We start from the raw sequence: 27820 nt of genomic DNA, 5'->3' as shown, positions 1-27820 counted from the left end.
AATTTCAAACATATTTTAATTTACTGTTATTTTATTTTTGTCTGACTACTTTTGAAGTGATAGCACAGCTCGACTTTCTCATTCTAACTTGCGTCTATATTTAGTTGATTATTAGATTCAGTGCGTTCTTGTGATCTGGGAGGAAACGTGTCATTGCTACAGCAATATCTGGCAGTACCATGCCAGACGATGCGCAGCATCCTGATAATATGCTGTGTGGTGATGGCGATTTATCATCTGGCCCGTTCCTTTTATTCTGCATTTCATTGTCTTGCCTCTTTTTTTTTCCTTGTCAGAAAGCCAAAGGTTTTCTGTCAAATTTAATTCGAGAAGCAATCCAATCTTATTAAAACTGAGGCTGATTAAGACCTAAATTCCCACTACAGAGGAAGCCAGGACAGGGGAAAAACTGAAGAAAGTAAAAATTGCTTTACGATGTTATAGAAAATAATGTTATTTTAATAACTCATTCTGATACCCCCTGAATAATAAATTAGGTTTGAAATAGCTATAGAAATGAGTCATTGTCAGAATGACAAACTGCCTGAATAACATTACCAAATCTCAAAGTAAATGATTATTTTTCTGTTGCCTGTGTTCTGGGCTCATCACAAGAACAATGGCTGTGTGTACTGTGTCGCATAATGGCTTTTGCCTAATTTTGTCTCTTTAAAAGGTGGGAGATAAATAAGCCTCTGGAGATAATTCTAGACGGCCAAACACAATGGTGAATTATAAATAATCTTGCGTGGGAGAAATTACGGGGAATTGTATAGTGTAAGCTCGTGTCTGCAACAGTTTAACTGAAAATCAGTCCTTTGCATTTCCCGTGAGGCGATTCCAGTAAATATCCAGCAATAATCACTGAAGTCGAGGTTGATGTTTATCTACATATGAACATTTTTTACTGTACTTTCACAACAACACACAAGTCTGACAGTGACAGTCTAATTATTTCTAATTGTGAGCAAATTGCATAGTGAGCAGGTTTTACTATAATGGTGACTACTTGCAGGAGTCTCTCTGCAGAGCTACATGATACAACTCGACTCATTGGAGAGGCTCTGTAAACATGTGGCAGTGTGTGTCACGGCATGTTTAAAATTCTCGTGTTTTAAAATTCTCCAATTCCAACCAAATGCTTATAAATTTCAGGGATTATCTAGAGCGTGTGCCCCTATTAAACGATCAATATTAAATGTCACAATTCTAGTCAATATTTGATGAGGCCTATTTTCTAACAATGCAGCTTTCAGGGCTTAGAATCAATATTTTACATAAAAGTAAATTTTTCATAATGTTAGCTTTGAAAGCCCAAGTGCATTATTAATATCAGTTACAAGAGAAGTGTGAAAAGTGACAGGTTCCATATGCATTTGCTAAAATTCAGTGGAGGTGAAAACTATATGCTGTGCACTGATTGCGCCACAAATCTTCACTGTACTGTCAGCCTCCTGGATCCCTCCTGGCAGGGGGCAAACAACAAGACGATCTCTGTCAGAGGCTGTGTATTTTGCCACCCCTGCTGTGTTTAAAATCCATCACTGCCAACATAGTTCTCTTCTCTGAAACTTTTCTTTTATTGGAGTCTAGAAATCCCATCTCTGTAGTTTAGCTCCTTTGTCCTCACTTTGTTTATGAGTCTCACTGAGAGTGGTCTCTGCTGTCTTGCCTCGCTCTGGCGCTGGCGTTTCTCCTTCTCCTTCCTTTTCCCTCTTCCTCTCTCGGATAATCTCCACCAGCCTCTGAAACTTCTGGTTTAGCTCCTCTATCCCTCCCACCACACTCCCCTCATCCTTTTCTCCATCGCTCTCCAGCGAACTCAGCGACTCGGCCCTTGAATCACGGCCCTCAAACTCGTAAGTCTGCAGTGAGTCATATGGTGGCTGTGACAGGTCAAAGGTGACCTGGTCCAGACGAATATTCAAGAGCTCCTCCATCCTGAGAGGCTGCGGGTTGGTCGTTTCTGTTCTCGCCGGCTCCGCCCCACTTGCCCAGCCTCTGCTGTTGCCAAACATCCCCTCAGGTAAGGGCAAAGACTGTGGGGTCAAATCCTTTCCCTGGAGTCCACACATGTTCAGTAGCTGCACTCCCGCTGGGTGCAGCCCACTGCTGTTAGTCCCATTCATACACGTCCCTCGGCTGTTTGGGTTCAGCGAGCCCACAATGCTGTATGTGTCTCCTTTCAGGTACACAGGAGTGTTTACAGAGCTCATTTGACTGCTGTTTGAATAATTTTGCTCGGAAATGGAGGGAATAGAAGAATCAGTATCAATGTCATCTACGGTGCAGCTCGTGGCTCCAGTGCTGATTTGAGTCTGGGATGACCCCGGTCGCCCCTCTTGTTGGTTTGATGAGAAGCTGGTGTGACTTTGGCATGAAGACTCATTTGGGTCACAGTAGGTCGAATTTGCAACAATGCTGGTGATCGGTGTCGACTCTGGTTCTGTTGATTTTGTCTGGAAAAACAAGGAGATGATTTAAAAAGACACGAAGAGAGAAACGTATGGAATCAAAGGAGTGACTTTTTCAACTTTCTTCCAGTAAACACCACTAAATATTTAATTCTGGACTTGAAACACCCCTGAATTGATTGTTCTGACATCAGTTCATCTATGTGCAGTATGTGGTTTTGAGACGTTTGATCTGAGCAGTATCTTGAAAGACTGGTTGCGTGACTCTAAAAACTTTAAAAATGTTAGTTTCCAAAGGTTTTACTTATTTTTATTTTGAACAGGCTGTGCAGTCTCAGACTCGCACGCCAAAAATAAGGTCTTTCTGATATAATCATAAAGGGACACTTAAACATCACATAATCATTCACTGATTCACAGTTTAAAATAATTCTTAAATGTATCCACTAGTCTTTTACTGGGCCCTCAGATTACCCACTCTTTTAAACTCTTTAGCCAGTTTTCTTCTGATTGGCTACCCTTTGCAAACAGAATATCAACATATTAGGGCATTCTCTTTCTCTGCTATCATACAAAGTCAAGAACAGATAAAATTGTCTAAAACTGAGCATTAGATCAGTTTAAAGCATCAGCCTTATAATGTTTATATTTAATATGAGCGTCACACAGCAGAATGGGTCCCCTACAAGTGTATAATTTCACAGTTAGCTATTAACTTTCATTTAAGTTGGTAATCCCTTATTTGAATCCATATAACTGTTACAACCATTGTTAAATTTCATGGTTTTTTTTCAGCACTCTTGTCTGACCTTAGCTGGGTCCTGATTCTCCTTTGTGCCAGCTGCGATTGCTTCACTGCCTTCATTTCGCTCTGTAATTTTGCTTTTCACCATGCCTTCTGCTTCGAAACTACTGGTGCTCATCTCAGGAGAGTGCAGCACAGGCTCAAAGGTGTTCTGGTTCTGGATGATGAGGGAATTGCTGAAATGACCTCTGGTGAGCCCGTGGGTCAGCTGAGTTAGCTGCAGACCTGCCTCCAGTGGCCCGGCTGGATAATCTCTGAGAACAGGCAGCGTGTGGAGGCCGTAGCAGAAGCGCCCGTAGAGCGGAGCGGAGCCCGGACGTTGTTGAGAGTCCAGGCCTGGGCATGGGTGACGACTCCAGCTGTACGTCCTGGCCCTTGGCAGATTTTGCTGGGTGTACCATCTGCACCGAGATAAATGTCAGAGAAGCACACAGTCAAAGACACACACACACACACACACACACACACACACACACACACACTCGTTTTCATATCTTAGTAAGGACATCTAATTGAAGAAATGCTTTCCTTAGCCGCTTAGCATCGTTGTATTTTTACTCAGTTGTATATAGTATTTGTATTCTATTTTTATCTTATTGTATATTTATTTTATTTTATTCTACTGTATATAGTATTTCATTTTATTCTATTCTGTACAGTTGTGTACTGTATTTATTCTTATTGTATTCTAATTTTTGCCTCATAACTTTTGCACTGTCCACTTCCTGCTGTGACAAAACAAATTTCCCACGTGTGGGACTAATAAAGGTTATCTTATCTTATCTTATCTTACCCTGACCCTAACCATCAAAAATGAACGCCTAACCCTAAAACTAAACATAACCAAACTGTAGCTTAAAACCACATTTTGAGCCTCAAAAATGCCTTCAAACTTGTGGGGATGTGGCTTTTCTCCCTGTAAGTGACTGTTGGTCCCCACAAGTATAGTGGCATGCCAATTTTCTATCCTCACAAAGATGTCTGAACATGTACACCCCCCCCCCCCCCCCCCCCCCCCCACACACACACACACACTTCCTACAAGCCAGGATAAACTTTTATTTTATTTCTGGGATCAGCTCACATGGTTCGGTTGTTGTGCATGTGCTGTATTCTGTGCATGCTCTGCAGCGCTGTAATGTCAAAAGCTGCAGTATCTGCTTCCCCTCCCCCCTCATCGTCATACGATATGATGTTCTCCCTGACATCATCCTCCTCGAAGGTTGAGTGGGAGTCTCGTTTCTGATGGCGCAATGACAGCGAGAGTGCACACACCACTAACGGGCAAAAAAAAAAAAAAAAAAAAAAAGAGACACATGACCATATACTCTTTGGACATTACAGAAGCAACCTGACACAACTGCTCAACGTCTTTAAAAAAAGTGACAAACAACACACAATGTTTAAAGTAGTTCAGAGACTTCAGAGAACTGACCAACCGTACCCAGAAGAGTTGTGACACAGGCCAGCATGGCCAGTAATGTCACCAAACTGAATATAAGAGACGGAGAGGCGGACGGCACGGGAAGACAAACCATGTGTCTCTCCCATCTCCTGTCCCTCTGTCTGCCCCTGTCCTCAGTCTGCATGCCCCCCCGCAAACAGGGACAAATAGTCACGGTGACTGTGCCAGTGTTGGTTAGACCCGAGGCCCCGTCGCGCAGCACGACTGGCACGTAAAGGGTGAGTAAAGATGAGGAGAAGCCAGGCAGGGGCTCTAAGGCTGTCTGCAGCACCAGGCTGGCTGTCACACCTGATAAAGTGGCAGAAAAAAATTAAAAAAAACAAAACACACACACATCATACACGGTCACTGCACAACAAACATGCACCACTTTTGGCTGGTGTCAGTTTTCTGGGTTTTGCATGGAAAATAAAAATAGGGCCAATGTTTTCAACCTCCGCTTTCTCTGATGGAGAGGTTGAGGGCAGAGCTGGACTCTGGAGGGATGCTGAAGTGAACCAAAGCGTCCTGTCCTCCTTGATCTCTGTCGATGGCTCGTAAAACCTGAACCACCTGAAGAAATCACAGATGAAAATTCATTGTTTTAATAATACAAAGGAGGTTAGAATTCTCTAAGAAGAAACAAAATAAATCAAAGGATGATTAAAGGTTGAAAAAGCATTTCTGTCTTTCACAAAAACATCTAAATTTGTTCAAATGAAACAATCAAATAAAAATTTCTTATTCAAACGTGTACTTCTAGTTTTATAAGTTTTCTTGTTTTCATTATTGCAGCAAAAACCATTCAATTTAGATTCTGAAATTACCTCCACAGATGTTTTTATTGTTTATAGTGTTTGTCTGACACAGGGGGTTTACAGGAATTAACGATGCGTATGATCCAACATTACTGTTTTTAATTTTAGTGCTGTTCGTTAATGTTCACTGTATAGTGCTGTATTGAATTATCATATTAAATCTCTCTATTATTTTTACATCCCTGATTTTATTTGCAGGCAGTGCTACAGGAGTTAGCAGCGTCAAACTGTAACCCGAAGGCTCTGGATCAAACGTGCTCCTGTGTGTGTTTTCTCTACACACATGTCAGGATAACTGGTGACTGTGGAACTCATGGAACATGAGTCTGACTCTAGTCCAGCCTCTACAACCTCCGGATGCACATTTTCCCCCTGTTTGCACTTTTACATAGAAACTTTCTCACACTTAAATGGTAGCGGGGAATAAAGCTCTCCATCTGAATTGCCATTTCATATCTGCACTCTGTGCATGTTCTGAAAAGTTCTTCATGCTTTATCTTTCAGTTGCAATGAACTGTGTAAAATGTGTAAAAGAAAAGAAAAATCTGAATGCAATGATTTGCAAACCTCACAAACTCCCAGTTTATTCACAAAAAACGTAAAAACGTATAAAATGTTTAAAAAAACAACAAATGGTAAATGGCCTGCATTTGTATAGCGCTTTTCTAGTCCATAGGACCCCAAAGCGCTTTACACTACATTCAGTCATCCACCCATTCACACACACATTCACACACTGGCGATAGCAAGCTACATTGTAGCCACAGCTGCCCTGGGGCGCACTGACAGAGGCGAGGCTGCCGGACACAGGCGCCACCGGGCCCTCTGACCACCACCAGTAGGCAAACACGGGGTTAGTATCTTGCCCAAGGATATTTGGCATGCAGCCAGGATGCAGCCTGGGATCGAACCACCGACCTTCTGATTAGTGGCTGACCTGCTCTGCCACCTGAGCTACAGCCAACAAGAACGCAAAAACAAAAAGAAAGCATTTTAAGAAGAAAAAAGACAATTTTGAATTTTACAGCAGCATAAAATGTTTACCACTGTGTAGCATCCCCTCTTCTAGCAACAGTCTGTAAACGTCTGGGAAATGAGGAGACGAGCTGCTGGACTTTGCTGATAGAGGATTTTAGCTGCTCAACAGTCCTGGGTTTTCTTTTGTTTCATGATGCAAAAAATATTTTCAGTTGGCAAAAGATCTGGACTGCAGGCAGCCCAGTTCAACACCCAGATTCTTCCACTACAAAGCCATGCTGCTCTGCATGCAATATATGATTTAGCATTTTCTTTCTGGCATCTTTTTCTGGTCTTTTTTTGAGGCCTTCCCTGAAAAAGACGTCATCTGAATTTGAGCAGATGTTGCTCTAAAACCATCATCAGCATCAATGGTGTCTTTCCAGATGTGCAAGCTGCACTTGAATACCATCAGAGACTCAGGCCTTTGAAATGAGCATTGGTAACAGGCAGGTTGGTCTCTTTCCTTTTTAGTTACAACGTAATTTTTATTTAGAAAAAAATAGAAATTTGTTAATTTGTTTGGAGAACTTTAGCTAAATCAGTGAAACAGAATAGACACATATGTATATTAAAGAGTGATGGCCGTGATCTGATTGTGGTATAAATTGCTGAAGGTACACATTACAGTTTCCTGGTTCTATGAAGGAGTATTTGGTGCCTCACTGTGTTACCCTCTGATGTACTGGCTACTTGTCCAGGGCACGCTCAACATCTTGCCCAAAGTCAGCAGAGATAGGCTTCAACTGCCCTGCAACCCCAATTGGATTAGAAAATGAATGGATGGATGAGTGATTTTATTTAGCCTATTGTTTTAAATGTGCGCTTCATCCATGAAAAGCACTTTATAAGATTGTTTTGTAACTGCCCAATAAATCAGGTTTATTATTTGTCTTATTATAAAAGCAACCAGCCAGGCAAACACGAGGGAGGCCTTTAATTATGAAGCAGTCACGGGAAACAAAAACTGACCGCTCATTTATTTCTTATAACAGCGAATCAGTTTAAAAAATGTTCAGAATTAAATTAGATCAGAGCTGCAATTGTTACTGACTGACCTTTGTTTATTAAAACACACTGCTGCACTAGCTGTCAAATCAACCAACCAAGAATTACAGCTTTAAAGTCGCACTAATGCTTTGCTTTTTCAAGTTTCCTAATTCCGTGCAACAGAATTAGCATGAAGGTCCACTTTGAAGGAATACCAGTCATCCATATTAAAATTAGGAATCGGTTATTATAATATTTGGAAATGCACTCAGCTACTCGAACGTTTGAGGGTGAGTTTCATCTGAGCTTGTCTTTTTTAATCACAGTGATTTTACTCGTACATAATATTTAATTAGCTTCCTGTTAAATTTCACATTTACTTTACAAAAGCTCCTCTTCCAAACAACCTCCTGGATAATCAGGCCCCATCATAGCTTAAATACTTAATAGTACCATATTATCCTAATAAAGCGCTTTACTCTCAGACTGGAAGCTTAATTGTTGCTTTTTGAATTTCTAAAATTAGAATGGGATGCAGAGCAATCAGCTACCAGAAATGTTCCCGTGGAACCAGCTCCCAGTTTGGAGTCAGACACTCTCTATACTTTTAAGATTTAAACACTCCTTTTTGATATAGCTTATCTCTTAGCTATGCTGCTACAGGTTCAGGCTGCTGGGGGATTTCCCATGATGCACTGACCACTCCTACACTTCCCTCTTTTCAATCCTGATTTGTAACTTCTTTTTCTCTTCAGATAGTTTTTGTTTTGTCTTGTCTGTTGTTTATGCTCTCTCTATGTTATCCTTGTCTCCCATCTTCTTCCCCCTAACTTCGGGATGCCTTTGGTTTTCTCACTAGTTCTTTCTCTGACACTGTTAGGAATCTGGGTGTCTTATTTGACAGCTCATTTACATTTGATAAACAAGTGTCTGCTGTTGTCAGATCCAGTTTTTACCAGCTTCGCCTTATTTCTAAGGCCAGGCACTATATCCCGTATAAAGACCTTGAAAAGCTCATCCACGCCTTTGTAACGTCAAGGCTAGATTACTGTAATTCACTTTATTGTGGTCTCCACTCTTCCCTTTTACATAGATTACAGACAGTTCAGAATGCTGCAGCACGCATTCTAACTAAAACCAAGAAGTTTGCCCACATTACTCCTGTCCTTGCTGATCTGCACTGGTTGCCTGTCAAATATCGTATTCAATTTAAAATTTTGTTGTTTACTTTTAAAATGACCAATAACACTGCACCAAGCTATCTTAAGGAACTTTTAAACCCATATGCTCCTGCTAGGGCTTTAAGGTCATCCTCACAGTTACTGCTGGTTCAGCCCAGATCTCGACTGAAATCTAGAGGTGATCGATCGTTTGCTCTAGTTGCACCGGAGCTGTGGAACAATCTCCCGATTGGCATCCGGGCGTCTGATTCTATTCATTCTTTTAAATCACAGCTAAAAACATATCTTTTTAAACTTGCCTTTTCTACCAGTTAAATGCTGGCTTGCTTGCAGTGACCTATTGACCTATTGTATTAAATTCTCTGCTATCTTTCCATTATTGGTGTCTTTTATCATGGTGGTACAGTCTTACCTTGCTATAACCTATGTGCTGCAGTTTACTCTTATTGGTGGCTTTTATCTGTGAACATAATTCGTTACCTTTATGTATTTGATGTTAATGTGTGAACTGTTTTATTTTTTATTGTTTTATGTAAAGCACTTTGGTATGCCCAAGGCTTTTAAATGTGCTCTATAAATAAAGATTGTTGTTGTTGTTGTTGTTAACACCCCCAGCTGGTCTCAGCACACCACAGCCCCTTTACTGACCCTGGTTCTGCTGGAGATCCCTGTTAAAAGAATGTTCTTCCTTTCCGTGTCACCGACTGCTGCTCATAGACCATCCCCGTGATATTGTAAGGTACTTTACCTTTCTACATAGAGAACCTTGAAGACTGTTGTGAATGTGTGCTATCTAAACACTGATAAGATATGTTGTAAATGACGATCATAATTAGTGGAATAATTCATCATACTAATAATAATGTCATTGCAATCGCAAAGTTCCACTGTCAGCAACCATCAAAGGCATATTTTGTTGCCTAATGCAAGCCTATCATGTTTAAAGGCTAATTGATTATGCTAGCATTTCTTAGAACAAAATCCCCTGAGGAGTCCAGAGACAGGCTGGTTCTCCACACACTGGACTAGCCAAAATCTACTTCTTTCCAGCTGTGCAACCATGATCAGCACATGATGGTTGCTGAAAAATGGGCCTCTGCACGCCTACAGAGATGCGCCGTGAAAAATCCTAAAGGATTTATGATGAATTATTTCATTAATCCTGAATTTAATTTACAATATCTCTAATCACTTTTTGTTCTATTGGATTTAAAAAGACAAATGTGCTTTGCTTTCTAAGGGATCCCAAACATCTGAGAGGTAAAAGGTGATCTGGTCTCTACTTCTGTAAGTGGGACAGAAAGTTGCTCAGGCTTTGAAAAACAATCACTTGCGGGAGTTTGAGACAGAATGAACAAAAACAAGAGCACAGTCTGAAGTTAAATGAAATAACAGGCAAAAACAAAACAAGAACGGACCTGACCGGGGGCACTGGAGTCACATACTGACGTCGTGTACTGCCTGTCCAACTCCGGCGCATTGTCATTCTGGTCTAGTGTCTCTATGGCAACCACAACCCTTGACACAAGATTTGGGTTGTCTAAAAAAAAAAGAAAAAAACAAGAGACTGACACTAATGTTAAAAAATTTGCACAGACTTTCTATCATTTTTACTACACACTTTGTATTCCCTACTGCAGGCAGCGCTTTCAGTGAAAGATTACTTTGGTGAGCTCTGCTGCTCTGAGCGCCCGAGGGCAGAAGGTCTGACATACCCCTCTGTGTGGCGATGACAGTGATATTATGCCACTGCTCCTGCTCACGGTCCAGCTCCATCACAGTGTTGATAAAGCCAGTGTCAGAGGCGATGCGGAACAGAGCCTCGGGGTCTGACTGGGGATCGATGGAGTACCTGAGATAAAGTAATAGGCACCATCAAGAATAGGAAGGGCAAAGAGAGCCCTGAGTGAGCGAGCAGGTGACTAAATGAGAGAGTGTTGGTGTGATAATTACCTAATGTTGGTGCTTTGTCCTGTATCGGGGTCCACGGCGTAGACCCGACCGACAGAGCAGACAGGGGGGCAGTTCTCAGAAACATCCAGATGGTACAGAGCCTGGGAGAATCGCGGTGGCTCATCAGCATTAAGGACCATGACCCGGACTGTTGCCTGGTCCTTAAAGGGACCTTTTCTTATGTATCGGGGATCCACTATAGGGTTTGTAACTTCCACTGAGAAAGTATACGAATTACGTGTTTCATAATCCAGGATCTGTTGAACAAAGAATAAAGCAGTTACTCTTTATTCAAGAGCTCTCATATATGGTTAAAATATGGATCTGCTGTTTATTACTGCCCACATGCAAAACCTCATTATTCATTTATCTCTGAGTGTAATATACGACTTCCATTTTAGACTTTCATTTTTTATCTGGCTTTCATACATTTCTTGGAAATTAATCATCATCCTCTTGTCTTACTACATTCTTTGCAACCTCTTAATCTAAGATTCCAAAGTGCAATAATTATGTTTGAATGTCCAACGCTTTTAAAACGCTTAAAAGTAAAAAGACAACTTCACACTGGCTGCTTTTAACACTTCAAGTGAGCTACAGTTGATTACTCGTTCACTGTTACTCATTAATTGCTCATAGCAGAGCCCGGGGAGTCTGAACCTATCAGCAACAGTGGGAGTTTGAGTGGGGTGCTGAAGTGTTTATCTGCTTATAACAAATTAATTTGCAAATACCTGACCAAAGCACATTTTTTAATCACCGCAAATGTTGCAAATTGGAGATGTTTTTCTCATTATGTGGCTATTTAAGCATAAACACCTACATACGGCTTCAAATAGTAAGCTATTATGAAAATTGGTATAGGCAATAAAGTAAAGCTGCTTTGCACACCTCTGCTGCAGCTGCGTCCAGCCACTCACCTTGTTCAGCACAATGACAGCCTCTTTATTTCTTCCAGTTACGTTGAATATTTCAGCCTCCTCAGTGTCCAGGATGGTAAACTCCAGCTGTGCATTTTCTCCCAAATCAGGATCAGTGGCAGTGAGACGGCCCACCTCCACACCTGGAGCCGCCAGCTCTGATACAGAGAAGGACCACGCACCTGCAGGGAGGAAAACAGAGAGTTTAACAGTTTCAGTGCTGCAACTGAATGCTGATGACGATGGCTCAATTTGATATCAAAGCATGCACTTCTACACACATTTCACGACCAGATTTAAAGGTGCGCTGACATTATTTTCAGAAAGTATAAGTACCGGCTGCTGTAATCAATGAACGGATCCAGATTGCCTACTTATGCAATTCCAGAGTAAGAACTGGGCCACGACAGTCATAGTTCTCAGTGGAAAAATGAATTTCAAGACTCAACTAAAGCTCGTATCACATCCAATAAGGTGAATATCTTCAAAGCGACTGGAAATTTAGTGTGGAATTTTCTCTTTGAGGCAATCTACATTTTCACCTTGCTGAGCCGAACTGTAGAAAAGGTGACACAGGAGAAACTTTACACCAAAGTGCCTGTACTTCTACTCAAACAAAAATATGAAACTATCCTGAGTTCCCTTCTTTAGTACAGGCTAGTCCAGGCTAATTTAAAAATAGAATTAAAAAACAATGAAAAACACACAATCAGTACGAGGAGCTTTGTTCCACAGCTTTTGGGGCTAAACAAGTGAATGCATCATCCCCTTTTAACAGTAACAGTTAATGAGTCTCTGATCTTAAAGGTTCAGGGGGTTCTGGGTGACATAAGGTATTAGGAGTATTATGTAGCATGTAGTAATTTCAAAGTAATCAGTAAAATCTGAAATCAGAATCTGTAGTGAATCAGAACCAGAGTAATTTTGGACCTCAAGTGTTTGTGCTGTGTTTTGTACAAACTGTAGATTGATGTGTTCCCCATTTTAAAAACCATTCAAGTATCGGAAATATGTCAACGCAGCTAGCACGGTCTTTTGCTATCAACGCTGATACGGACGTTCAAATTAGGCTCGGCAATTTAGACATTTTCTCTTTTCTGACCGATTTTTAAAAATGGTTCGAATGACTTCATTAGGCAAAAACTTTAAACATTTGATGACTCAAACTACTCGAATGCAAAGTTTATTTCCTATCTAAAGAATATCTTAGATCTTTGAACTGATGCACAATTAAGAACCATCCCAGAGCCATCAGTAACATTTTACTGACTGACATTTTTAAACTACAACACAATTGATACTGAAAGCAGTTTAACAGCCCCGGTGCTACACTTGTCTAATAAATCCCATCAGTAATGAAGACAGTAAAAAGACTCTAAAGCCTCAAATTCACTGAGAGTTATTTCCCACTTTGCTATGAATGAGCTGTATTTATTAAAAAGAGAATTACAGAGTTAATTTGTTTTTCTGTTATGTTTAGTTAGGATTAGAGCGCGTCTCTTTAGCAGGCATGAAAGCAGGCACAGCGATCTGAGGCAGGTCTCTTTTACTTGGTGACTTGCACATATCTCGTAATGCTGCGTGGCACATTTAGGGAAATGCTTTCGTTTTAATCAAAGCAGATCTACCTTGCTGATTGTTAATCATTCAATTCCTCCGCATAATGACGAAGATTTAAATATTCCACTCTTGCATTCAAAAACTAAATGAGCCATTTGCGTAAACTGTGGCATTATTGTCAAACTGAAAATAACGACTTGCAGTAAGGGGGGAAAAGATGTAGTCAGATATCAGTAAATAAATAACAGGCTGCTGACATTTGGAAATATTAAATAGCTTCTATAAAACATTGTATTGCAGAACAATTTATCAACGTGAGGAGAAGGGGCTTTAAACATTAAGATGAATAGCGGTAAGCATAGACAGTCTGCGAGATGAAGAAGACGAAAAAGCCAGCAAAGATGAAGTAGTATACGGGGAAAATGCAGTATGTGTCTCAAAGTGTTAGACACATTCTGCAGTGATTTTACTGTCTATTGAAGCAGAAAGCACTGAACTTTAAGATGAAATATTAATATCATGGAACAGGGAAAAGCTTGGATAAGAAAAGTGGACATGATCTTTCACTCTTCTACGTCAAGCCAGAATCCATTTAAACCTCAGGGACCAAATGGGAGTGTTTATATCAACGTTAATAGTAGTCTTGGCAAAGGTTATGTGATTACAATTGATGCTAAAAACAATGATTAGGAAGAGTGCACAAAACAGAGAGGAGTGGACTGACAAGCTATTTAGCTCGTTTAGGACTTTAGGTCTTATCTTGAATCTGTCAAAGTGACTTGGACCCAGAGGAGGCTAAAATATCAAACTGCTGTCACAAATGCCACGACAAGATGTTTCATCCTTAGATATCTCACACACACACTTACATCCTAGAGCGACAGATATTGAAAGTAGCCAACAGTTAAATGTTGATCTGCTTACTCCTTCTAAAGTGAGGGGGATTGTCGTTGACATCGCTCAGCCTCACTGTGACGGTCGTAGTTCCCGATAATCCACCAAGATGGCCCCCCATGTCTTTGGCCTGGAGGACGACCAGATACTCATCCTGAGTCTCTCTGTCCATGTCAGGTACCGCCGTCCGCAAAATGCCTGGTGGAGAGAGGAGAGCAGGACATGCAGCAACAAAATCAAAACAGCAACAGATTTCACAGTGACACCGCGCCTCTTTGAATTACCATCAGCGCGAGTCAGATGCACATATTTTAGAATTAGGAAGCTGCACGCATGTAACTTCAGGCCACTTCTGTTTTTGAATAGATCACAGAAGATGCAGGAACACGCAAATGTTCTTATCCATACTGGACATAAGGTGGAAAGGGATACGGCGCACAATATATACAGTGAGAGCAGTGCCAGGATTAGCTATGTGTATTGTAAACATCAGCAGAAGAGTCAGGTTATGAAACAGCTTTTAAAAAGGTTGAGCCGCACTTTGGAAGATATCACAGACCTGTCTGAGGGTCCACAGAGAAAAAGTCCTGGCCGTGAGTAATGGCATACACCAGCCGAGCGCTGTTTCCATATGTTGGATCATCAGCATCTCTGGCTGTGACCTGGATTATTGACGTGCCTGTAGAAGAGGGGAAGCATGATACAGATGACAGGTCAATGGACTCTTGCATATTAAGAACGTTAAAACAGGTGGCTGCTTAATGAGCCATGTAGCAGGAATACTTCACCCAAAAACTGAGCAAATATAACAAATATAATCCAACTCTCTGCTGTCTCACAACACACACAAACACACAAACACACACACGCACGCACGCACGCACGCACGCACGCACGCACACACACACACACACACACACACACACACAAAGTTCCAAAATACATATGCTGTTTGAATAAATACAGATACATTCCCAGTTACAATATTGCTCAATTTCTCTTCTTGAAATGGTGCCAGTAGAAGTGCATTCAGCCACATCCACATTTTGGCAAAAACACGATTGTTTGCAGAGTACTCAGAGAATGAATAGACAGCTGGCGAGGTGATCGAGAAGCAGAAATATTTTTCAAGTATTCATTCTTTCTAGCCTTGATAGCAGGAAGCATAATCTGTATATAAAAGATGGACTGACAAGTCAAATATCCAAATATCTACTTTGAGCATTTTTAAAAAGTTCAAATTTTATAACAGTTTGTGAATGTGGATAATTCATAAAGGTATGAGTAATGGGCAGTGTGTTTCCAACAACAGGATAGCATTAGCTTTTCAACTAAAGGTGCAAAAAAGAATCCTATAACATAGCAACTGTTGATATTTTGGCCAGCTAAGCTGTGCTAAGCAAGCTTATTGTTTTATATGACTTTGTAGCTAACTAGACATTGGATGCTAACTTAATTCCTCTAAAATTGTAAAATTCGATTGTAATGTTAGCCAGCTACAGGCAATTTTCCTTTTAAGCCATTGGCTGGGCTAGCTTTGGTGTTGTGTGATATATTTTTTGGTCAGATCCATATAACTCATTATGTTATTACATTGACTGATATAATTTCCCACAGTTGACTAACAGGTAACAGATAACTTCCGCAAAAGTCTTTCACAGATGCAAAAATTACAATTGCGTTTCTCGACACCTGTTAGTGATGTCTGAGATTTTCCCCTGGCTACAGAGTGAAAAAGACTGTGTCTGTTTTGTTTTTCAGAACAAAGCCTTTGTTGGGTAAAACACTGCTAACATTTGATCACCTCTCAGGAGATTTTGTGTGGTTGCACTGCAATGTTGTTTGCTGCATACCTATGTTGGCCATCTCCGGCACCATGGCAACATAAGGTTCATTGGGGAAGACAGGTGGGTTGTCGTTGATGTCCTGAACTCTGATGATGAACTCAGAGGACGGCTCCAGGGCTCGGCCGGTCTCACGGTCTGTAGCAGTCGCGACGAGACGATACTCATCTTTCTCCTCTCGGTCCAGAGACTTGGTGACATGTATGTTGCCCGTCTTGCTGTCGATCACAAACACAGAGCCCACTCCCTCTCCCTCCAACATGTATTTAGTGCTTCCGTCTCCTTTGTCCATATCCGTGTGCAGCTGGAAAAACAAATACGTACAGACTAAATGGCTGTAACACCTTCATGCAACATTACCTACAGATGCTGATGCAGGTATCACTCTTTAACACTTGCATTTGTTTAGCAGATACCACAAACCTGACTATGTGAAATGAGTGATTTATGCTAAGGCAGGATGGGCTCACTGAATCTAAAATGAATGGCACCAGGTGTGGAAGATACATATGGGGCGGGGATGAGTACTGATGCATACAGCTAATTAACTCAATGGACCAAGCATGCCATCGGGGGTTTGTTGAGGGCAAATCCACATCAGTGTGGACAGTGGCGCTGCAAATGTCATATATGTATGCTCACAGATGCATTCTGCTAACTCAAGCACTATCCATCTGTAAATCTTTCTGTCTCTTCTATCCATCTGTCTCTTTCCTCCCCTTCTTGTAAATCCATCTGCCTGACTTGCCTTTACCTTATAAACCACCTCGTTTTCCAGTCCTTGTTTTTCTCCATTTTCATCAACTTACCTCGCTTACTCAGAATGCCCATCTGCTCGCAATTCTCCTTCTTTCTCGCTCTCTCCCTCTGTCTGGCTGTTTTGCTCCGTGGTGCAGAATAGTGGTTTGGTATTTAATGGCAGCGAGGATATTAGTGTGAGCTTGATAGGTAAAAGGCCAAACACACAAAAATAGAAAGCTAAAGAGATTACTCAGCCTTCATCACACTGAGCTTTCTGACCGAGAACCTTCACATTTCTCTATCCTCAAGGCCCATCTGCACATGTTCATAATCCACAAGGCTTATTCACAATCTTTGCAGTGGACCTTAGATACTCATGAGAGCCTTGACTTTCAATTGAAGCTGCAACATTGTCTGTTTACAAATGTGCAGAGCAATTGCACACGATTGTTGCCAGGCTTATTCATTTTGTGGCACAAAAAATTGTATGTGCAACACAAAAATAGACAAGTTTAATTGCCTACATAATGATTAACATAGAGTCATTTGTGTGGTTAAGACAGCTGCCCACCTTAAAGTGAGAACATGTGATGGAAAATATTGCACATAAATGCATTTAAAGTGCAGATTTGCACACTATTGTCTGCCCCACAGCACAGCATTCAAGCAGAGATCAAGGAAAAATATAAGATTAGTGTATATTGTGTGTGTATATGTGATGTGCATGTGTTGGAAGGATGAAGTTGGGATTATACATACTCACGATAGCATACCCTACAAATTGCTAGATAAGGGATTCAGGTTTTTTTTTTATTCATCTCTTACCCACCCCCTTCTCCCTCCTTTCTTCTTTAAAGCTAGCTTTGATTTTGATCCCACACTTCACCACGAGAGACATCTTTGTCAGAGTCTGTGCCCACCTCGCTCCCCTGCCCCCCCTTGCTTCCCACTTTCTATCCAGACCTCCTCTCCTCACTGTCTAATTGCTGGCTCAGTCCTGCTGCGCTTCAGTCAGCATGGAAAAACACTCTCACTGTGGGGAAGAAATTTATCCACCCCGTACAAGCAAAGCAAGAAAAAGAGGGAACTGTCTCTTCCAATCCCTTTGTCACTTTCTCTCTCACTCTGTAATCTCAATTTTCCCCTCCTCTCACTCATGCAGTACATACACCTCTGGGTTTATATCTGCTTCACACTGCTTTCCTTGCAAGAGAAATTCTTTCTTCTTTCGCACGGGTGGTGGCACCTGTGATTTGAACTGTTGATAGCTCACCTCAAACCTTGCACCGACAGTGGCTTTGACATGATCATCTCTCTATTTCTGGCAAACAAAATGAGCTACCTCTGAGAGAAAACACTGTGCTTCCGAACTCCTCGCAATGGAAGCATGCTTTATTACATGAATATCAACATCAAGACTTTACTTGCAGAGAAATAAACAGTCCCGCGTGTCTATTGATTGCTTTAACACCCCTCCCTGACTGTACCAATAACAACCACAGTGGAAGATTAAACATTTATGAGGTGTATACCGCACTGGTAAGAATCCAATCTAGACTGTCACTATAAAGTATACTGCGAGCTACAAAGTGGTTGGCAGAATTCCCTGTTAGCGTTACAGCTGATATAATCCAACTCTGAGTATGCCGTAGCTGCCAGCAGCTGCATTAGCGTGGAGCTTCTAACTGTGAAGTGCTACAAGTAAACCCCTGGGATTGAATGGTTCAGGTGTGCAGTGGATTAAATCATCTCAGACACTCTTCATGTTGCGACACAGACAGCAGTTGAGGCTTGCTGGTGTGCTGATGGTAAAAACTCAAGTATGTGACTTGACAAGTGGGGATGGTGACGCATAAAGAGTGCGATCTGATCTGTGCCTCACTCTCAAGCATGCAATGGAACATTTTTAACATTGCAAATATGTTTTTTGTTTGTTTTGCAAGCACATGAATTGTAAATTGAGAGAAATTTTTGTAATGCTAAGAAGATAAATATACTTCATTGGGTGAACTTTGTTAGTAATTGGTTGCACCCCCTTTTACCTTTTGAACTGCGTGAATTCTATTTGGTATAGATTCAACAAGGTGCTGGAAACATTTTTCAGACACTTTTGGACCCTATTGACACGATAGCATTGGATGTCATTTGCAGCTGACTTGTCGACTGCACATCCACGATGGGAATTTTGTCACATCCCATCCTACATCTCGATTGGATTGAGATCTGATGACTGTGGAGGCCGTTTAAGTTTAAGATTATATGAGCTTGTGATGCCGTGTCTTATCCTGCTAGAAGTAACTGGGTACACGGTCAGGATATGACATCAAGGATATGACATAAAGGTCATGAATGGACATGGTCAGCAACAATACTCAGGTGGAAAACGGCTTTTAAACAATGTTCAGTTGGTACTAAGAGGCACAAAGTCTGCCAAGAAAATAGCCCCCACACCATTACACCACCACTATCAGCCCGAAGTGTGATACAAGGCAAGATGGAAATTGGGACGCAACGTTTTTCCAATCTTCTTCTTGACAACTTTGGTGAGTCGGTGTGAATTTCCTATTATTCTATATAGCAGTGGCACCTGGTGTAGTCTTTTGCTGCTGTAGCCCATCTGCTTTAAGGTTCAATGTGTGGCACATTTAAAGATGCTCTTCTGCATACATTGGTTGCAATGAGCGCTTATTTGAATTACACTTGCCCTCCTATTAGCTCAAAGCAGTCCAGCCTGTCTTCTCTGACCTACAGTCTCAACAAGACATTTGACCACGTCTACGTGTCTGAATGTACTGAATTGCTATCATATCAACCTAATAAAGTGGCAGAGGACTGTAGATTGTTCACTTTTGTTTTCTTTTTTTGGGGGGGAGGGGCTGGGTGTATTTTCTTAATATACATGGTACCAATATCGAGACATTGTTTTCCTTGTAATATCTTTGTGAATAACATGAGGCAAAATTTGCCATTTTTATAATTAATGTTTTATATGACAGATTTTCCTGCAACTGAATCGCTAGTACTTCAGTATTCATTGGTGACATGCATCCATTAAGAATTGCCAAATGTCAACATAGGCATACACGTAATTAGTTGATGGTACTGGTTATAAACTTAATTTTATACATTTCTGTCTGTACTTCATTAAGCTTGCAAGATATGTCTTTTTGAAAGCTCACTAATTTAAATTCTGAGAAATAAATGCCCAGACAATTGATGCATGTACCAACAAAGGGAGCTTTAGCCAATAGTAGTCTAACAGGCCCAACTTCTGATAAAGTGAATCTCTGAACTGGACCTCGCCACTGTTTATGGTGTTTTTAATGGATTTATATAATCAATAACATGACCTGCTGTGTGAAGTCACTCAAGAAATTTCCGAGGATACTGTAATACATTTTTGGTCCGTTACTTAGCACTAATTAAAAGATATGTGTGGGTGTGCATTGAGTCCATACATTTTATAGATGCAGCTTTGTGTAAGCTGATAACTTAGCACGCCATCTTCTCATCCAAATAACTTCTGGCTCAAAAACTCCAACATTGGCCAGCCTTACTCCTGTGATCAAAATGTGTCCAAAACCATATACGCAGTTTAACATTATCTTTTATTATTTTTAGTTTCCTGTTTTGACTAATAAGTCAGTTAGCAGTGCAATAATTCATAGGTTTTTTATATATACCAAAATCGCTGGCCAAATTTCCTGACAATCTGCTCAGGTGGAGAATTATCCGTTCGCTAAGCTCAACCAAATGTTAGTGGTTGTTTCATTTAGAAAAACAAAACATGTAATAAGAGAGGATGAAATGATAAATGATGAATAAAAGACAGACTAGAAGGAAAAAGAAGAAAATAGGTGGAGGACTGATAGCCAGCCATTGGACAAAAGCCATAAGTGGGAAAGTGATAACACACAGCAAGCATGACAGGCCATCAATTTTATGTTTAATATATTTGGCCAGTCCAAATTAATAGCTTTCAACATTGTTTTCTTTTAAACCCTTTTCTTTTATTAATAGTGGCTAGTTAAACATGTTTTTATGTCGATCTTGTTATTTCTGTACACACACACACACACACATACACACATACACACACATATATATGTATATATATATATATATATATATGTATATATATATATATATATATATATATACACACACATATATATATATATATATATGTGTGTATATATATATATATATATATATATATATATATATATATATATATATATATACACATATATACACATATATATATATATACATATATATATATATATATATATATATATATATATATATATATATATATATATATATATATATATATATATATATATATATATATATATGGTCTCGGGCATTTCTACTTTGTAGAGCGTAAATAATTACAGGTAGGAAAATTTTAATGAATCCCTGCTTTGTGTGTAGTATGTTTGTGTGCAGGTTTTAAGCACCGGTTTGTGTGTATGAACAGTGAATGAGGCTCAAACAGGAGCTTGGGGACACACAGAGCAGAGGATGAGAGAGGTAATAAATGAAGCAGAGTGGAAAGGTTGTCATTGGGAAATTATTTGGACAAAGAAAAACATGTAAATAAATGAATGCACTGCGAACAGAAAAGATTTATGTAAATACATGTATTGAGCACAGGAGAGATTTCTGTTTGCTCCAATTAAACCCTTTGCGTGGCAATAACTTATCTATAAAAATGATTGCGCTTGCAAAAATATTTGTTGGTTCTCAAAAATAAGGCGCAATTTACATTTATGTTGTAATACAGTGAGATTCAGGTGATTCGCATGTGCATGCTGACTGGTTGTGCCGACAGCTTACCCGTCCAATGAGCACAGGCTCAGGCCCTCTGTACTCCTCAATCACAAAGAACTGGTTCCAGAGCCAGCTCCTACGGCGGCGAGAGTGAGGCAGCAGGTAAGGCTCTGACTGACTATGTTCAGACTCTGTGACCCATTTAGAGAGGCCCCGTAGCCTCTCAGGCTGAACGTCACCGACACCTGTCTCCAAATAGAGTTGAGGCTGGAGAGCGTACTCCTCCTCTGAGCTTGGCACTAGACTGTGATCATTAATTACACCTTCAACCTCTCCATTAGTCAAATTGTTCCTTTTCTCACGGTTCACACTGAGTTCAGAGCTATGTTTAGGTATAAGAGGTTTGGCAGAAGAATCTGGAGGTTTAAGTCTCATGTCGATTTGCTTTCCTGCATTGCTCTTAAAGTCAGAATCATTAGGTTTGCCGTCATTTAGTTGAAAAACCACATTTGGCAGAGTTCTTGCATCACTCTCTGAAGCCTGTACATGGCTTTCCAATTCTTTGATTCCAATAAAAATTTTGTCCAGGGACTTTGGATGATGTAAAACTTGTTGCTTTTTGTCTGATATTACTTGAGAATCCGGATCCTCCTCTGAAAGGCCGACAGCCTCTGAGATGCCGTGTCTTTCCCATTTGCAGAATAAAAGAAAAAGAAGCACAACATGTGCTGCCATTGCTGAGGTTCACCGATCACTTTGTCTTGTGAAGTGGCTGACAAAGGGCTGATCAGCTGCCGGTTTTTATGATGGTTTATTTCCAGCATGCCTTCGTCCTGCCCCTGCTTCGGTTCTTCCGCCCCTCTCCCTGGTGTTTGTCTTCATTTCGGCTTCTTTACTCAAATATTCCCATGCAGTGCACATGCTGCAGAGGATCACCTGAGAGAAGACATAATTAGTGCGATCTTGACTATATTCATTATTATGAGAAACAAGTGCTTTAAGATACAGAAGTGAAAAGACACAAAAAAGTCTGCCATCACACTCATTATATGAAGACGACATTTATTTCAGGACATATTTAAAGATAAATGTTTGTTCTGCCGTTTGCTCAACAGCTTTGTTTGCTAATCTGAGCCTTCTGCCAGCTGCTGTGCAAATAACTGTGAGTTTTGAACAGAAACTATGATAATTACGTCTCATAAGAAGTTACCTGAAAAGGACAATTCGCTTTGTACCTGATACTGTTGATGATATTCCTCTCATTGGCGTTTTGTGTGATTCTGGTTATTGATCTCATTCTCAGAAAGGTAAGTGCGGTCCTAAAAAATTTCAATTAATTCAGAGCCTGAAGGTACGGCGATGAGGTGGAGCTCAGGTACTTTACTGCTCCTTGTCACACACAATTGCCTGGACAGCAGGTGATTGATGCCATCCCTAAAGATGGGCTACCCATGCTTCAGTGCCCAGTTCTGAAACAAGTTCCCCTTAAGAGATTAATTAGGCTCATAAATAATTTAATCAATGACTTGTCCTCATTTCCCTAAAGTTTAATGATCTGCTTTTTGTCAGTATTTGAGTCAGATCTCTGGCCATTGATCTTTGAAACTTAACAAGATCCAAAACTATACGACAGTGCATCCATGTCCCACATGGATCCATCGCTCTGGCTCACTTTTTCCCTGCAATGAATGTTCTGACAGCTGCTTTCACCTTTATGCATGCATGGAGGCGTGCATTATCATCTTTGCACAGCAAAATACATGAGTCATGGGTACACAGGGAGGTAGTCTTCAAACATATGTAAATAAAGTTTCCATGCCTTTCTCTTCTGAACAGATTTGGAAGCTAAAATTCTTAAAAATAATGTAGAGATTTCCCAGCATTTCATGCAAATTATCAATAATTTGGCTAGAGGACATAAAATACAGTGCACACTGGGAAGACTAAATCCCCTGGCCTCATCTGACTTAATAAATGTACAGAGCACCAAGTACTTTGATAAATTTTGAGGGAACGTGGCACAAAGTTGGCCTATAGAAATGCAGTAGGCTTTGATGGTTTCTATAATACGAACCAGAACATTTCTTAACCCCAACATTTTCTGATACGATATGCTGCATGGGCACATTAAAATTAAGCCAATGTTCTTTCTTCTCTGCAGATAGTGACCCACTTAAAGAAGTACACTTGAGAACAGAGACAATTTGAGCTTTGATCACAGGAAATATTAAGTAATTTCTGCCCTTTTTACGTCATTATTTTCCCCTCAAATGGCAATCCACCCTTAATTATTTTTGCTGCATTTTGCGCACCAAATTTATCAAGTCATCCATATGTAATGCTTCATGTTCATCATCGGCATCTGTTTGCCGGTTTCCCAAATCTATGGAAATACAAAAAGTGGCTCTTCCAAAACACTTTTGTCTTCCTCAGCTATTGTGCATTAGCATAGATTGAGCTTACGGCTTACATTTCTCTCTGCCAGCTTTGGTCCAAAACCCATGTTGCCAGCAGTACATGTCATTCACCGTTGTTTGAAGTCTTTAGAGTAAGGGTGTGTGTGTGTGTGTGTGTAAGATATGTGTGAAATGTAAGGCAAGGGATAGAGGATGAAAGCGTGAGGACGATTTGCTGTTGCTGGCTCAGAATGGAATGATGAGTGGTGACATAGCTCTAAATTGCAAATCGCTGTTTCAGTCTCACTTCACTCTGCATCGAGATGCTTCACTGCAACAAGGCTATTCCGTTTTTATTAAAAATAGCCTGTGCATGTTAGGCCTCTTACATAGGAAAAAAATGGGAGATGGGGGCATAAAGGAGGCAGAGCAGGGGAAGTGGTAGTGGAAGTACACTGGGGAGGGGGGTGAGGGGAGATGGGTGGCTTAAACATCCAGGATGTGGACAGATTCTGCTCCATTTGAACATCTCTGGCTTACCCTCCTTTTGCCATTCGTCTTAATGCCCACAGACCTCTCATCCATTCTCGCTGGCTCAGTGCACACAGGGAAATCTCTTAAGTCTATCCAAGTCAGACTGGTGAAGAGAGGCCCACTGTACTCAGCACATCAGTCACTTCATTATTGTCAAGGTTTGACACACCAGACAGCTTAAGTGAGCAAATGCCCTGTGATAAGTCAGTGTTTAGCCATGTTTTATTTGTCATGTGAAGAGGCAGTGTAATATTACCAGAGAATTTTAAATATGATAGTCAACTCCCACACTCCGTTTTATAGGGGGCGCTCTTGAGAGAGTCGAGAACTAATGGAGCCCTGTGGAGCAGTAGAAAATGTAAATCATTTTCTTGGAACAATTTTTACCATATTTTTGACAGAAGGGGTGCAGCTCCTTTTTAACTTTGTTTTTGTAATCACTTTTAACTCAAGTAAAACAGTTTTCTGTAAGTGTTACGCACTGCAATATGAATAATTTACAGAGAATTTCATTTAGACCAGCACAACCAGCTGCTTCTTTCATGGTTTACTCTAACCACTCGTCTATAATATAGTTATCATCTGTCAATGGCTGCCGTTAAGGCAGCGTGGCCTGTAGTAACTCCTTAACAGAAAAATCAGCAAGTATTGGGAAATTCTAGCTTTTTATCGGAAAAATCACCTTCATTATAAGAAAAACGCAAGGACATAAGCACTGTTCTGTATTTCACCTCAGAAAATTATTGATACCGTGTTAGAAAAGGCTAAAACAATAAATGGACTAGCCACGTAATTCCACTCATTTCTATTCATTGAGCACCATCTCATGAGCGCCCCCTACTGACTTGCTGCCAATTTTCGTACAGTGGGATAGATGGGAAGTGGAATGTTTCTCCCTGATCGGCTCTGATATTACATTCGCCACAACACGTGACACAGCTGCTTGGTCACGGATACACACAAACCAGTTTACATGCACGCGCACACTCACATCTGGACCGCTCACTAGCATATCTAGTAGAGATATACTAAACAGCCCGGAGCGTGACCTTGTCTTGCTGGAAGAAGCCAGAAAAATGACCTACTTGATGCATGTTAATGTGATTTACACACTTGGGCTAACTATTATAATGAATGCAACGTCCCCCAAATTCCGCTTTCGGCAACTTAACCAAGGTCCAGCAACCTCATTCATTTTTGCAAGCAAGCGTCCCCGCGCCAAAGTGCACGCGGCAGGTGAGTACGAACGGCGCGCGCACACACATAGACAAAAATTACCTACCTAGCCGGGAAATTAAGAGGGAAAGCACGGCGTCATCCGTACCATCTGTCAAAGCTTGGCGCTCAGTTCAGTCACCCAAAATAATTGTCTGCTTTTCCAGACCCTTCTCTCAGCCCACCATTATTTCACCTAAACAGCTCGCAGATATCTACTACAAACAGCTTTAAACTGACAGAGAAACAGTTGGAAACCGCCTCGACCCGGTTAAAAGCCTCCAAAAAACGCCGAGAATTTGGACGATAAAGTGGAGAGCTGAGCTGAGGCGAAGGCTGGAAACTTGTCTGTGTCAACTATTGAATTCTGAAGATTTAGAAAAAAAGTCAATTATGAGAGAAGCTTACCGTGTGTTTGCGGTTTTGCTCCGGTGGTCTTCTGGTTTAACGGGGCTGAAATGATCCAACGTGGGAAAGGATGCCGAGGTTCATCTGAGCTCAACGTGAGGTCTGTCCACTTAGCCCAGTCTCTCTCTCGCTCTCGCTCTCTACGTCTAACCCTCCCTCCCTTCCTCCGTCCCTCGCTCTCTGTATACCTCTCTCTATTTTCCCTCTCTCCATTACTTTGTAACTATCACACAACGACCATAGTCACTCTAAAAGCCTACTATTTTTGAAATAGCGGCCACTGAGTGCCACAAAGACAAACTGTTAGTCTCATAGTGGTGTACTTGGACAAAATATGTGGGTATAGATTTCGCTTGAGCATTGGCGACATCGTGTAAAGGAGCATGGGGTCCTCCCCTAGGAATTTCTTAATTTGCTTCATTCTGTTTTTTTCTGCATCATTTCTGCGTATTTATTAGTACAGTGGAAAACACGCACAAAAACAAAACATGTTTCAGGTAAACATATAGTGAAAGATCATGCAGTCGGGCTCTTAGGCATTTTGTGTTGAATTCAAATCATTCCCCGTTTTTCTCATTTAATATTATCCCTGCTGAGTCAACACAAATGTGCAGATGATTAAGTCTTCTGTCCTTCTTGCCGTTTGCAGGGAGAGTCAGAGTGCAGCAGACTGACAGTTCTGTGTGATATCAAGCTGCTTTCGTGCCTTTTTTCTTTTTGTTGGTGGAACCTGCTCAAATGTGCGTGTGACAGCACGTGTCCGTGATGAATTACTTAAATTTATGAATTCCTATTCAGTAGCTCAGATATGTTTCAGCTGGATTTCTGCTTGAGTTCATTCACTTTTTTAGGTATACCTCTTCAGTTTTGTCTTAATGCAAACATGGCAGTGCATTTGGCCATGTTGAGGTTCAAAACAAGCAGAAGAAAAGTAATTTAAATGACTTTGAAAGTGGCATGGTTGTCGGTGCCAGACTAACTCATCTAAAACTGCCGATCTGCTGGGATTTTCCCACCCAAACATCTCTAGGGTTTACAGAGAAGGGTCCAGAAAGGAGAAATTATCCAGCGAGCTGCAAGTCCCTTGGTGAAAATGCTTTATTGATGCCAAAGGGCAGAGAAGAATGGCCAGACTGCTTCGAGCTGATAAGAAGGAAACAGTAAACTTAAATAACCACTCAGGATTAGAATTTGGCGTAAACAGCATGAAAGCATGGATCCATCCTGCCTCATATCAGCGATTTTGGCTGCTGCTGGGGGTGTAATGGGGGATATTTTCTTGGCTCACTTAGTAGTGAGCGTCTTTTAAATGCCACAGCCTACCTGAGTATTGTTGTTGACCATATCCATCCCTGTTATGACCTCGGTGTACCCACTCTGTAATACCTCCTTCAAACAAGATAACGCATCTTGTCACAACGCTTAAATCATCTCAAACTGTTTTTTTGATCAGCACAATAAGTTCACTGTACATAAATAGCCTTTACAGTCGCCAGATCTCAATGCAATAAATCACCTTTAGGATTAGAGTCAATGGGAGATAAGCATCATGGATGTGCAGGTGAGAAATCTGCTGCATATACATCTCACCTATGTAACGTAGTCTATCTCAAAACCAGATGGACAGGCAGTATTATTTTGCAAAAAGGTGAAAAAAAAGGAGCTTACAACTTACTTTTTTGAGAAAAATGTACTAACATTGATTCTCCTCTTTTTCTTTCTGGCACCTTCATTGTTATCGACCTGTCTATGTGTGCATAGAGCCAGAAGAGAGAAGACATCGTACCGCTGCTGACTGAGATAAAAAAGCTGTGTATAATCATATTTCTAATCATGTCCCAGGTGTTAAAAAAAAAATTGAAGTAAAAAGGTTTGCACCAGTTGATGGCAGTGGTGCCTCACTGAGA

The 27820-nt window shown here is 40.8% G+C and overlaps 1 protein-coding gene across 2 annotated transcripts; it reads right to left on the bottom strand.

Moving 5' to 3' along the window:
• Positions 1-876: 876 nt before the first annotated feature.
• Positions 877-26054, bottom strand: LOC113016070 (cadherin-24-like). Of its 2 annotated transcripts, XM_026158583.2 has the most exons (14): positions 25914-26054; positions 21427-22296; positions 15850-16144; positions 14556-14675; positions 14027-14194; positions 11543-11724; positions 10623-10879; positions 10385-10521; positions 10088-10209; positions 5119-5236; positions 4664-4972; positions 4304-4496; positions 3224-3620; positions 877-2459 (listed from the first exon to the last, which is right to left on the bottom strand). In XM_026158583.2, the coding sequence occupies exons 2-14, from the start codon at positions 22093-22095 to the stop codon at positions 1590-1592; spliced, it is 3837 nt and encodes a 1278-aa protein (XP_026014368.1). In that variant the 5' UTR covers positions 22096-22296; positions 25914-26054; the 3' UTR covers positions 877-1589. The 2 variants fall into 2 exon arrangements, with proteins under 2 accessions (XP_026014368.1, XP_080154127.1); XM_080298001.1 differs by lacking the exon at positions 21427-22296 and having other exon boundaries at positions 25914-26042.
• Between the last annotated feature and the right edge of the window lie 1766 nt (positions 26055-27820).

This window comes from Astatotilapia calliptera, chromosome 23 (assembly GCF_964374335.1).
Source record: "Astatotilapia calliptera chromosome 23, fAstCal68.1, whole genome shotgun sequence".
Classification (NCBI taxonomy): Eukaryota; Metazoa; Chordata; class Actinopteri; order Cichliformes; family Cichlidae; genus Astatotilapia; species Astatotilapia calliptera.
The sequence above is the reverse complement of the archived record's forward strand: the minus strand, read 5'-3'. Positions and strand labels throughout refer to the sequence as shown.